Below are 13,391 nucleotides of genomic sequence, written 5' to 3' on the forward strand. Positions count from 1 at the left end.
CCCACCAAAATGGACTGTGAGCCAGAATAAAGCGTTTCTCATCAGGTGTTTGGTCACAGCTGGGAAGAAAGCAACTACTCCAGCCGGTTGTTGAAAGTATTGGTCTGGTTTGAGTGAGTCAGGAATGGGGTGAGCAGAGGAAAAGAGGGTGTTGTTAAAGATCGCTTCTGCTGCTGTGGTGCAGGCTAGGGGGCTAAGGGGTGAGGGATGAGGCTGGGCAGACCTGTCAGGAGGCTGCTTTAACCATGCAGGCAGGAACTGGTAATAGGGACCGAGTACAGGGTGGCAGACAGGAGGCAAGCTCCGGGAGACAGCTGGCGAGGCTCACTGGCGGGTTGTGTGTGGGATGAGGGAGGGAGAAGGCGAGGTCTCCGATGACTCCCAGCTTCCTGATGGACAGTGATCACCAGGAGACTGTGTCCCACTTGTGGGGATGCTGACTCCAGAGGCCAGGGGCTGCAGTGGTGTGAGTCACTGTAACCTGGGTGTGAACCCACCCATGGGGCCAGGGTGACATCCTGGCCTGCAGGAACACACCGGTGATGTCGCATGCAGACAGTCTCAGGGAGGCTCCGGAAGCCTGGCTATAGTTCCTTCCTACAGCTGGCTCAGAGCATCCCAAGAGTGGGAGTTCCACTGTGGACTAACAGCAACCTGGGATAGGGGAAAAGCATCCCCAGACCTGCATCCTCCCTTCTTCTCCTCTCTTTCTTCCATCCTAGGAGTTGGGGCCCTGCCAGCTCCCAGGCTGCATGATTGATTTTGCTTTCAGTGTTGTTATTGTTATTATCAGCCACTTAAACAACTTCACAGGAAGCAGCCGGCCCCTGTGCCCATCAAACATTAACCGTTCATCCGAGCTCTCTGCCCATACCTGTCGATACATTTTTACATAGCGGTAAACAGTCCTTCCTTCCAGGCTCTCTGCTGACTTTATCTCCCACACACGTCTCTCCCTATTGACAGAGCTCTCAGACCTGCCACTTTAATGGGCAGTAGCACCCTCTGCATTGATGGGCCGGGCTTGGGTCACCGTTTCTCTGGAGCCAGCTCCGGGGCAGGTGCCAATTTGCCTTTCTCTTGAAGAACGAACGCCACGGTGAATACCCTCATGCAGGTCCTTTTCCCCTTTGCAATAGGTTCTTCAGAAGCCTCTTCCCCAAAGTGAGATCACCTTCTAGCTTCTGGCACAGGGGCAGTTGGATGGGTTCGTCGTGCATGACCTGGCTATGCCGTTCTTATCACTTTCGTATGTTTGTCTGCCCTGGTTCTGTAGATGTATCGTCTCATGCTTTTTAATCTCTGACTTAGCACACCCCGAGGCCGTGTCTGGACCTCTCGGCACCTGAAGATCTGCACGGGCTTTGCAGTTTACACCGCACTTTGTTAGATGTTGCACTTAGCGCAGCACTGTGAGCCTGATATTATTTTGTGGGGTTTAGTCAAGCCAAGAGCTCACGCGGAGCCTTCCCTCAGCGTCCACTCCCAGCAAATTCGATGGAAAGTATTCCCACCCAGCTGTCACCATCACCTTCTGTCCAAGGGCTCAGGATCTCAGACACCCACAGAAGCCCATGGGAGCCCTGAGCTTTGGGGTTGGGTATTGGATCCGTGAGCTCAGATGGAGCCCCATTAACCCCTCATAATTCTGGGCTTTGGGGTCAAAGTCTTCAGGGCTCTCTGGCTTCAACACGGTGCTGCTTTGTCTGTTCCTGGCCAGGGCCTGACCCAAGCTCCACCTTCTAGGATGGGAATGGATGTGGTACAGTAGGAAAGGCCTGACTCCTAGGACCTGTGTCCCAGGCTTATGGGTACAGCAGCATTCAGGGGGATGTGAGGAGCCACACTGGAATAGCCAGGCCTGCAGTGCGGGTCTGGTTTGTTCTGCTCCCTCCGGCCGTCCTAGAATGTCTATCCGGTGTCCAATGCTGAGTCTGGGACACCCCATCCTTACATGTTTAATACTCACTGTTGATAGCCAGCCCATTTTATAGTCAGAAAAGCTGAGGCTTCAAATGAGAGTATATAAGATTTGCTTCAAGTCACACAGCAGTTATTGTCACAGTTGGGACAGGAAACCTGTCCCATGAGACACCCGAGGGTAGATCTGTATATGTATAATGATGGGGGCCTGGATTATAATTAGACTCTGGGCTACTGAATGAGGCCAGGGCTGAGGGAACCGTGAGAATTGGGGAGCATGTTGGGTCTAGACGATGAGGACCCAAGTTGGGTTATTGAATTAGTGAACCAATGAACATGGTCCTAAATCCCTGAGCCAGGCCAATAGGCAAAAGCCTCAGTTCCCCTCTAGCAGGAGTTCTTTCATTGGTGACAGACGCAGCCTCCTTTGCTGCTCTGGTTTTTGTATCCTGCTAAAGTGTTCCACATTCAGTTTTTTTTTCTTTTTTTACTCCTGTTGCAGAACTTGGGGACTGTTTCCCAGAGAATCCTGGGCTCTATTGCCAACCGGAAATGGAGCAGAACTGAGTGCCTACCAGGCACCAATCCCTGTGCTTGGTGCCCAATGCCCAATCCTCAAGAGGCAGTTGAGCAGTGGAGTATATGGGGAGCAGTGATTTTCCCATCCTGCAGATGAAGAAACTGAGGCTCAGAGGTTAACTTTCCCAAGGTCACATGACAGTGGGGTTCTGTCTCTGTCCCTCAGACCCATTTTATAGAGCCCAGGACTCGGCTCCTGCCTGGGGTTGGGGCTTTCCTGCTTTCTCTTCCCTGAGTGACTGCCCTGTGCTGGTGACCGCTATTCTTTGTCCTCCTCAAATTCAGACTGGCATCCCGCACCTAGAGAAACCTGCAGGTTCTCATTTAGAGGTCTTCCCCAGTGGCCTAGTGAGGCTTCCCCGGAGCCCCATGAACAGACACGCAGCCTCGATGGCCGCTGACTGGCAATGTGAGCCTCGCCTGGCCCACCCCCAATGAGGCACAGATGTGGTGATGGCCGGGGCACAGACACACTGGCCACCACTTTCAGAAAGATGGGGTTCATAAGAGGACTAGCCTCTTCCAGAAGCTTCCAGCTCTGCCAACACGCTGTGCAGCTGCTGATGGAGAAGTAGGGCTTGGTGGTGGTGGGGAGACGGCAGCCTTCTCATCCTTAGCTACGGACCCGTGCCTTGCTCGGCACAGCGGCAGCGCCTTTCACTTAGAGGCCAAGGATCCTTGTCGTGGAAGGGGGAGGTTAGCTGGGTGTGGGATTGGTCATTGATTATTTACTATTCATTTATTATTTGTTATTTTATTATTAGTGCGTGCATGTGACTGCATAATGTATATGCAGACGCATGTGTATGGAGGCCAGAGGTCAACTTTGGGTGTTGTTCCTCAGGAGACATCCACCTCGATAGACTGAGACAGAGTTCTCTCACTGGGCAGTGACTCACTGAGCTGGCTAGGCTGCATGGCCAGCAAGCCAAGCCCCAGGGACCTGCCCGCCTCTCCCTTCTCAGCACTCACCACCATGCTCTGGCTTTTTCCTGGGATGGCGGGGGTGGAACTCAGGTCATTGTGCTTGCAAGGCAAGTGCTTCACTGACCGAGCTATTCCTTCCATCCTGTGGGTTTGGTTTTGATCAGCACAAAAGGCCTTGGGGTGGAGAACAAATTTTACCATAGTCAGAGCTGAGGAGCCCTGAGGCTCCTCACAGAAGAAGCTCTCTGTCTATGAGGCTCTGCATCCTGGCTCTGAGGGCAGAGATCACTCATTTTGGAGGCTCGAGAAATGTTACAGAACCAATCAACACATAAGTGGAAAATTCAAAGGTGATTGTCTATGCCCTAGGAAGGCTTGGGAGTACAGAAAGAGAGGAAGGATGAAGAGCAATGAACGTGGCCTTGGGGTGACTGGTCTGGGAGAGATGACCAGGGGTGAACAGGCCAAAAGTCTGCTAGAATTTCTCTGAAGATGGCTTGCACTGGGGTGAGGAGAGAGGAGATAGGCAGGGAGAAGTGAGATTGTTTCAAACTGGTTTCCCCAGTGTGAAACTGGAGGTACCGCTAGTCTAGGCAGGTCCCCAGAAAGTCTGGGTTGCCCCTGGCTAACAATGCACAGAGGGCAGGGTTATGGCAGCATGTGGAGATCTCAGATATATGAAGCTAGACCGGTCTCATTTCAGAGAGCAAGGAGGACAGGACCCAACTTTCTGGGATGCCCATGTCTGATAACCCATGGGCCACAGGAGGGGCTCAGCGAGTCAATCCTGGTAAAGATGGTTCGGGAGGGCTGGCTGTCACCTGCCCCAGGAAGCCTCCTCCTAAGCCATCGGTCACCATCCTCTGAGCAGCTAATTAAGGGAGAAAAGCTTGTTACTATCTCAGTACTGTTAATTTCACTCTAAGTTATTAAGTGTCTGTTTACATTACGTGCATAAAAGGATCAATAAACATGCTCGTGCCCAGAGATGGGAGGGCACGAGGGGTCTCGGGAAGGGAGGGATGGCAGTGAAGGATGCTGCCCACGTGACCTGACCAGAGCTGGAGTCCTGAGCTCAGTCCTTAGCACTGTGCTGGGCACCCAGCAATGGCTTCCAGACCAGAGCAGTTTGTGAGGCTTAGGTAGCCTTGCTGAGCCACGATAGACTCATTAAGGCAACAAATAAGATCCTATCTGAAATGATATGTCACCATCTGAGATGGCACACTCTGTAGAACACTGCAGAATAAATGGCTTTCTTATGGTGTTGAGGGTATGGGGAGACCCAAGGTGTGACCCAGATCCCCAGCTCACAAAAGTTCCTCTATGACTCTAGGCAGACTTTCAGTCACAGCTGGTGGCCTCCTGGGGAAACAAAATGGTGGGGAATTCCACAGGAGAGTAAATGGAGTTGCAAGGTAGCAAGCCTGGGTTCGAATCCCGGCTATGGTCTCCGTGAGTGATCCAATCAAAGTGCTTTCTTCTCTGTGCCTCAGTTTCCCTCTTTGAGAAGGAGGCTAAATATTGAACATATACAGGGCACACCAGGAACATGCCACTACTCAGCACGTGTGGCAGGGGCGGCAGGGTCTTCATTCAAATGTGTACCACCTCCTAGAGAGGCCAGTGCCCGAGAGCTTGTGTTTGTGTTAGCTTCAGTGTGCCGGCCGATGGTCTAGGTGGCTTGCTGCGTGTCAGACACCATTTAATTTTTTGATTTAGTGTGTGCATTCCCATTTATATGTGTGTGTATAAGCACATACGTGTGTGTGTGTGTGTGACATCTGCACATGCATCTATGTGTACCTGTGGAAATCAGAGGAGGGGGAGTGAGGTATCCTGTTGTGTTATTCTCTGCCTTATCCATTCAGAAAGACTCTCTGAGCTTGGAGCTAGGTTGGCAGCCAGCAAGCCCCAGCAATCCTCATTTTCCCCCGCCCCCTCAACACTGAGGTCAGGCCCTAGGCTTTTACGGGGGTGCTGAGGATTTGAACTCAGGTCCTCGGGTTTGCACACCAAGTGCTCTTCCGCTCTGAGCCATCTCCCCAGATGCCTTAAACGCTCCCGTGGGCTTATTTAGGCATTGCTCACAGTCACTGCATTTTATTTTTTTAAATATTTATTTATTATGCATACAATATTCTGTCTGTGTATATGCCTGCAGGCCAGAAGAGGGCACCAGACCTCATTACAGATGGTTGTGAGCCATCATGTGGTTGCCAGGGATTGAACTCAGGACCTTTGGAAAAGAAGGCAATGCTCTTAAGCACTGAGCCATCTCTCCAGCCCCAGTCACTGCATTTTAAAAAGAAGACCTGGGCTCCCACGGCTTGAGGGGCACTGTACTGTAAGAGGGGGGTGCTCAGAAAAGCACCCCAGGTCCTCGGTCCATACGAACCCCAGCATGAGTTCCTGGCGTGTTTATGAGACATCCCTTCCCGTTTCATGTCGGCTTTGTGTGTTTCCATCTGGGGATGGAAGAGGACCACAGGAGGCAGTCTCTTGTCCCTCCTCTGTTTTACAGTCCCGGGAGCTGTCATTCATCATGAGAGCATGTGTGATTTGGGCCAGGTTTTGCATGCATTGCTTTGACTGCTCCTGCTGGCTCTGAGGGACATCACCGTTCTCATTTACAAGAAGCTAAGGCTCAGAAAGGTTAAGAAACTTGAGCAGTATGCCCTAGCAGGTGGGTAACAGACCTAGACATTCAGTCCTAGACACGGTGACTTCAAAAGTCGACTCCTTTCTCCAGCCTGTCCCTGCTGCTCTCTGTCACCTACCCCTGCTTTGGAGCTCTCATTGCGATCCCCGAAGCCACGTTGGTCCTCTTTGCTTCCCTGCTTGATCATGCTCTTTGAGGGCAGCGAGCCATATTTACTTTTGGTGACGGGCTCTCTGGCACCCAGCAGGGCACCGCGGACCCTGAGTGTTTATTGTTGGCCAGATGGAAGATGGGATTATGACAGGTCCTGGCTCGGTGGCTTTTTGAAGCAGATGTTGCTCCTCACTCCTCGAGGCTTCTCAGGATGTGCAGAACTGGGGGCTGAGGAGAAGTAGAGCCAGAGACAGAAACACTGAGTGAGCAGAGCTCGAGACTGTGGCCTGTGGAGGATGCGCAAATCGGCATGCCAAGGCCGGGGGCACGAGCTTTGTGATACCAGGAGGAAAATGGAGGGCTGGAACTAAATCAACACTTTTTTATTATTTTTTTGTTTCTCAAGACAATGTGTTTCTCTGTGTAGCCCTGGCTGTCTGGAACTCACTCTGTAGACCAGGCTGGCCTTGAACTCACAGAGATCCCCTCTTGCCTCTGTCTCCTAAGTGCTGGATTAAAGGCATGCAACACCACCTCCCAGCCTCAATAAACTCTTAATAAGTGGCTTTTCCTAGGGAGATGTACATGAACATCTGTTCACCCACATAAGGCGCCTAGTAAAACAGAATTTATGGTGGTCACTTACAGCAGACTCGGTGACTCCAAGGCTCATGTGTCCCTGGAGCTCCCCAGCTCCGCCAAAGAGTCCTCTCTCCAGCAACGCTCCTGCCTGTACGACCTTGCCCAGGAGCCCTGTGACCCCTGAGACCCTCCCAATTGCCTGGCAATCTGCTGGAGTCTCTCTTCTCCCTTAGAGAAGAGATGACTACACTACCATCTCCAATATGGGGATTAAGGGATGGTTCTGGGTTTTCTAGAACAATGACAATGATTAAGGCCAGCAGAAGCAGGTAAATGGATGTTTTGTTTCTCTTTTTATTGTTTCTTAAATTAAAACATAGCTTAGTGTGTTGGTCACTGTGACAAAATACTTGAGAAACTCAATCTAAGAGTTGAAGAAAGGTTTGATTTAGCTCATGGTTATTACAAATGCATACCTACCATGTCCAACTCTTTCTTTCTTTCTTTCTTTCTTTCTTTCTTCCTTCCTTCCTTCCTTCCTTCCTCCCTCCCTCCCTCCCTCCCTCCCTCTCTCCCTCCCTCCCTCCCTCCCTCCCTTTCTTCTTTCTTTCTTTCTTTTTAAGCATGAGTTCTTTGGATTAAACTCAAATCCTCATGCGCACAAAGCAAGCACTTTACTGACTGATGTATGTTCTCAGCCCTACCCAGCCCCTTCTGAGACAGGATCTCACGTAGCCCAGGCTAGCCTCGAAGTCTAAGTAGTCAAGAATGACCTTGAAGCTGTCTTCCTGCTTCAGCTTCATGAATGCTGGGATTACGGATGTGTACCCTCACGCCTGGTTTTATGCAACAACTGGGATCAAATCCAGGGTTCTATGCACACTAAGCAAGCACCCTAAAAATTGAGCTACAGCCTGAGCCCTCTTTATCAAAAGCCTTTGATGGATGAAGTTAGCACCCTCATGATCAAATCACCTCAACATTGCTGGGGACCAAGCTTCCAACACATGAGCCTTTGCCAGAGGGGTATATTGTATACACACTGTAACAGACAGGGTGAACGTCCAAGCAGACAGATACCTGGGCATATGGGTCTCACCACCATTGAACTGGCACTCCAATGGAGGTTCTTCTGTCTCACCTCCCTGGGACATCCTGGTGTAAACTGAGAGTGCTTTTGTTTCCTGGCAGCCCAGACACGAATAATCACACGGAAACTATATTAATTAAAATACTGTTTGGCCAATAGCTTAGGTGTATTTCTAGCTAGCTCTTATATCTTAAATGAACCCATTTCTATTATTTTTATAATTTAGCATGAGGTTTGTGGTTCACTAGTAAGCTTCTGGCATCCTTCTCCTTCAGGCTACATGGCATTTCCTTGGCTCCACCTACTCTCTCTATATATCTCTGTTCAGATTTCCTGCCTAGCTTTACTCTGCTAAGCCATTGGCCGAAACAGCTTTATTCATCAGCCAATAAAAGCAGCACATATGCAGAAGGACATCTCGCATTATTCTGGCAGTCCCTTCCCAGCTATTAATACCCTGTCTACCCAAGGCAGTCACTGACAAGCCTCTGTCACTACAAGCTTGGCTTTTGCAGTTCTGAATTTTGAACAAATGAAATCATGCATTATAGACACTTGCATGTCTAGGTCCTGTCAAATCGTGCCTAGGAGGTTCAGCAGCGTTGGTGTGGCTATGTTTCATTTCCTTCACTTAGGTTGATGTCGCACTGTGTAAAGACACCAGCGGGGGCTGGGGAGATGGCTCAGTGGGTTAGAGCACGTGCCACGAAAGCCTAACGACTTGAGTTGGATCCTTAGAGCCCATGGAGAATTTGGGCACAGTAATGGAAGCGGCTGTCATAGCGATACGCCCTTCCTGAGAGATGGTAAGTAGGGACAGGAGAGCCACCAGCAGATCCATTCCATGGCCAGCGAGCCTATAACACGTAGCTGAGCCATCCTGCTGTTTGGGTTTTGTTTTTCATTTTGTCATGAGTCAGAGTCTCCTTGTATAGTCCTGGCAGGCATAGGACTTGCTGTGCAGGCCAGGATGGCCTTGAACTCACATATCTCTGCCCATCTCTGCTTCTCCATCGCTGTATGTGAGCACATGTCAGCACACTGGGCTCACTTCCACCACTCCTGACAGGCATATGGGTTGCTTCGGAGTTTTCGTTATTAGAAGAAAAGCCACTCAGAAGATTCTCTCTCTCTCTTTTTTTTAAAGGTTTATTTGTGATTATGTATATGTGTGTACGGGGGCAGGTATATGCATGTGGTGCTGGGAACTGGACTCAAGTCCTCTGCAAGAGTAGTCCATGCTCTTGGCCACTGAGCCATCTCTCTAACCCCTTGGAGGATTCTTGGACCTGTTGTGTGATTGTCATAAGTGCTCATTTCTGTTGTATCTATCCCCAAGAGAGGAACTATGGTACCATGGGGCACATGCATGTTTAGAGTCATAGATATGACTCAGATCTCTTCCAGTGTTCTCTACCATGTTAGAGTAGGATTGTCTTAATAGCTAGTATTGGCAGAGAGAGGTGTGGAATCTTAATGATGTCATCTGTGATGGCTGCCCCCTGCCACCTCCACTGAGCAAGCTACAGGCCCTGCCTGTGTCTGCTGGCCATCCCCCCCCCCCCTGCTGCCCCCATCCAGGCTTGCTGTGCCCTGAGCGTGTGAGGCTTTGTAGCTCTTTCCCATCATTCCTTATCTGTCACCAAAGCTTCTGTCATTACAACACTGCCTTGCTGTGGGCAAGCCACAGCGTCCAAGATTATAGCTTATCTTCCATTGAAGCCTGTTCAACCGATGTCTTCCTTGTCAAGAGGCACCCCGGGCTTCCTGCAGACATCCATGCAGCCTTCTGGTCTTATCAGCAACCAACATGCATGACATCTCTTGGTAGCTTGTTGCTTGATGAGGTTTCCCAGGGACCTGGGCCAAAGATACCTATCTCTTCTGTGTATGGTGACGTTTGTGCATTTTTATGGCATGGTGACAGTGACAATCCCAGACCCTGGAGTGTGGTGTGCATTTTATACAGACACTGTGCGCTGATTACAAAAATCAATAACAAGTTGAAAAGACCTCAGAGATCATCAGTCCACTTTCCTCCTACAGATGGGGAAACAGGCTCAGAGTGGTGGCTCAAATTGTGCAAAGACACACAGCTTATCTTTTCATGGCTTAACCCAGGTTTGTTCCTCTGTGGCAGACATGCAGTCAGGATGGCTGCCTGGACAGTGGAGAAGTTTGCTTTGTTAGGCGGGGCCAATGTCAGGCCGAGTGGCTGTACCACATTTTTTCAACCATTCTGGGGTTGGTGGCATGTGCCTGTCATCCCAGCACTTAGAAGGTGGAGGCAGAAGGATTAGGAGTTCATCCCTGCTACAGAGGGTGCTGGAAGCCAGCCTGGGCTTGGTGAGACCCTGTTTCAGTTTCTTTCTTTTTTTTTTTTTTTTTTTTGGTTTTTCGAGACAGGGTTTCCCTGTAGTTTCTAGAGCCTGTCCAGGAACTAGCTCTTGTAGACCAGGCTGGCCTCGAACTCAGAGATCCGCCTGCCTCTGCCTCCCGAGTGCTGGGATTAAAGGTGTGCGCCACCACCGCCCGGCCTGTTTCAGTTTCTTGAGCTGCTGGCTTGTTGCCTTTTGGGATAGTGGTCTGGTTAGGTAGTCTTTGTCCCACCTGTGTTGATGGCGAACACTGCTTTGGAACGCCTGGCAATCTATTTTTCATCCTCATGCCCCTTCTGTGTAAGTTCTAGGAGTTGGCTGTATCCCCATTTCAGCCTAGGGGGAGCCCCCGAGAGCCTGAGCAACCATGGTCATCCCTCCCTCTGAGTGGTGTGTGTGTGTGTGTGTGTGTGTGTGTGTGTGTGTGTGTGTGCCTGCATGGGTCACCTGAGTGATGCGAACATCAGTAGTAAAGGGAGATGGGAACACCTGTCGTATTATGGAGCTGGGTGTAGCACCAAGAGCACCCAAGACTGGGATCCACCAAGACAGTGAAACCAAGCTAACAGAGCAACTGGCTACCCCGCCTGCCATGTTATTGAACTTGGGCGTCACAACCTGTAACCCAAGTCATGTCTGGCCACTGCCCTTGATAAGCCAATTAAAAGAGACAAATTAATAGTAGGATGCAGAAAAAAGCTTACTCAACATGGCCACATTGGGAAGAGGGACAGAGATCCAGTGAACCCCCAGAGTCCATCTTTGGGAGTCCTGGAATGAGGTCAATGGCATGCTCATCTAAGCAGTCCCTGTGAAGATGTGTCCAGGCCCACCATTGACCCATCATCCTCTGGGCTTGGGTCTCTTCCTATGAGGTAATCTGATACATTGTTGCAACTGTGTGAAATCTCTTGCCAGACACAAGTTCCTCTTCTGGCTGGTCCTTTTCCTTCTCCCACAGTATCCCTGGGGAATTTCCCATTCTTCAGGGTCCTTTGTTTCAATAGTCTGAAAGGATGGATTGAGAGACACGGGTCTCTTGAGAATTTCTTCATTTCTGCCATGCTTGGTATGCAGAACACCGCCCATCCCCACCCCACTGCACTTTTTCCTCACTGAAAAGCACACATGGCGCCCGCCACCTCTTTCCCAAATCCCAAGGTCTCCTGATTCTGGCCTGGGCCCAGAATCGATCCTGGCCTACTGGGGGTGAAGTCTGGACTCTTCCCCAGACACAAAGAGGCAGCCCTAGGCCCTGAGCTCTGTGAGTCTCCCCTACCCCTTCTCTGTCCTCTCTCCACAGCTCCTGCCCAAGCCCAGATCGTGCACGCAGGGCAGGCCTGTGTGGTAAAGGAGGATAACATCAGCGAGCGAGTCTACACCATTCGGGAGAGCGACACCCTGGTGCTGCAATGCCTGGTCACTGGGCACCCTCGGCCCCAGGTAAGCTGGGCCTCGGCCTTGCTAGGTGCCTATCCTGCCCACGCTCTGTTGCCTGGGATCAGAGTTGGAGAAGAAGCCAGAGGTGAGAAACTACATACACTCCACAGGGTAAGCAACATGACAGGCTAGAAAGACTGGGCCAGATGACTAGCCTGCAGATTAACTCTTCAGGGAAGTGCTGGGCGCTGCGGGTGCCGTCACCGGAAAACACTGACAACTGAGAGGAAAAATGGAAGCCAGTTGCTCTGTTCCACTCCGTCCCTCTGTGGAGCAGACACATCCTTACACACACCCGCAAGAAATACTGGTGGGCAGACCGTATGCCGAGAAGGCCCCTTGCCCAGTGTTTTTTTTTTTCTCTCTCTCTGACTCCTCCAAGGGCCCCATTTTACAGCTAAGAGAAAGTGAGGCCCTGGGAGGCTGGGCAAACTCCCAAGGTCCCACAGCGGCCCTGAAAACAGAAGCTGAATTTGAGTCTAGAAGCCGTACCCTCTGTGGCTTGGCACACTGCCCTCCTCTTTGGGTTAGGAGCTGCACGGATGATACGGGCAACACTTCAGGCTTTTGGCAGGCCAGAGCAAGCTCTGGAGGTTCAAAGACACAAAGCAATTAGAAGGGGACGTAAGACAAGTGTCTGGAAATGCCAGGTGCGTTTTGCCATAGATCAAGTGCTCGGGTTCAGGCAGGAGGTGGGAGCCGGCTATTGCGGAAGGCTGATGAAGGAGGCAGGTGGGAGGAGGGCTGGAGGCACTGGCTGCCTGGCGAGCTGCTGTGACCTTTAATACTTGAATAGCAGCAACAAAGGTGGCAATTGGATTCTACGAAGGACGCTGGAATACAGACTTGCCCCCCTTTTTTTCTCCCTGATAATTTGGGGGAACGGAGACAGCTTTCCTAGCTCTGCCGTGGAGATAAGCAGATGTGCAAGGAAACCCCTAAAGATTTCCTCCTTCTAAAGCCACCGTCGCAGCTCGCTCCTGCTCAAAGGTTTGTTTGGCATTGACGACCGTGCAGCTGCATTTCTGGGGATCTTTGTGTCACGTGTGGTGACTGCAGCGGGGCTGTGGCTGGTGAGGCCTGTGAGAAAACTGCCGGGCTACACTCACCATCTGTGCCTGTGTCCCAAATGTGACCACTGGTGGGCATAGCTGGGTGACAGGGTCTCATGTGACTGAGACAGGCCTCCAGTTTGCCACAATGACAAGGATAACTGAACGTCTGACCTTCCCACTTGTACTCACGTTGTGCTGGCGTTAGAGATGTGAGTAACCACACCCAGTTTGTGCCATGCTGGGGGTCGAGCCCAGCCTTTGGGTATAAGCTGAGCCTGCCAGCCAAGCACCTTCTGTCTTCCTGTTCTCATTAATGGCTTCATTGCTCGCCCTGTCTGCCAAGCTCACTTATTTGACTTTGCACTATTTCCCCAATGGTTGACTGGCTCTGGCTTTTTGTGTCTTACACGGTCTCTTCTTTACTACCTTCTAGCTCTTCAGTCCTGACCCTGGACCACGATAGTAGATTGAAATTGATCCTCCAGGCTCTTTGCTTGTTCCCTACCTTCATTCCATTGGAATGAACACCCCAAAATCTGCTCCATTACCTCTTTTCCCCCAACTTAGCAACAACCAGTGGCTCCCCACTGTTGGCCATCTTT

General features: G+C 50.9%; 1 protein-coding gene across 2 annotated transcripts in view; it reads left to right on the forward strand.

Moving 5' to 3' along the window:
• Mdga1 (MAM domain containing glycosylphosphatidylinositol anchor 1) overlaps window positions 1-13,391 on the forward strand; it is a 52,008-nt gene that overhangs the window by 16,301 nt on the left and 22,316 nt on the right. For both annotated transcript variants that reach the window (XM_038343397.1, XM_038343398.1), the window contains exon 2: window positions 11,598-11,737. In XM_038343397.1, coding sequence (XP_038199325.1) covers window positions 11,598-11,737 — 140 coding nt within the window. The remainder of the gene's footprint in view (window positions 1-11,597; window positions 11,738-13,391) is intronic.

This window comes from Arvicola amphibius, chromosome 9 (assembly GCF_903992535.2).
Source record: "Arvicola amphibius chromosome 9, mArvAmp1.2, whole genome shotgun sequence".
Classification (NCBI taxonomy): Eukaryota; Metazoa; Chordata; class Mammalia; order Rodentia; family Cricetidae; genus Arvicola; species Arvicola amphibius.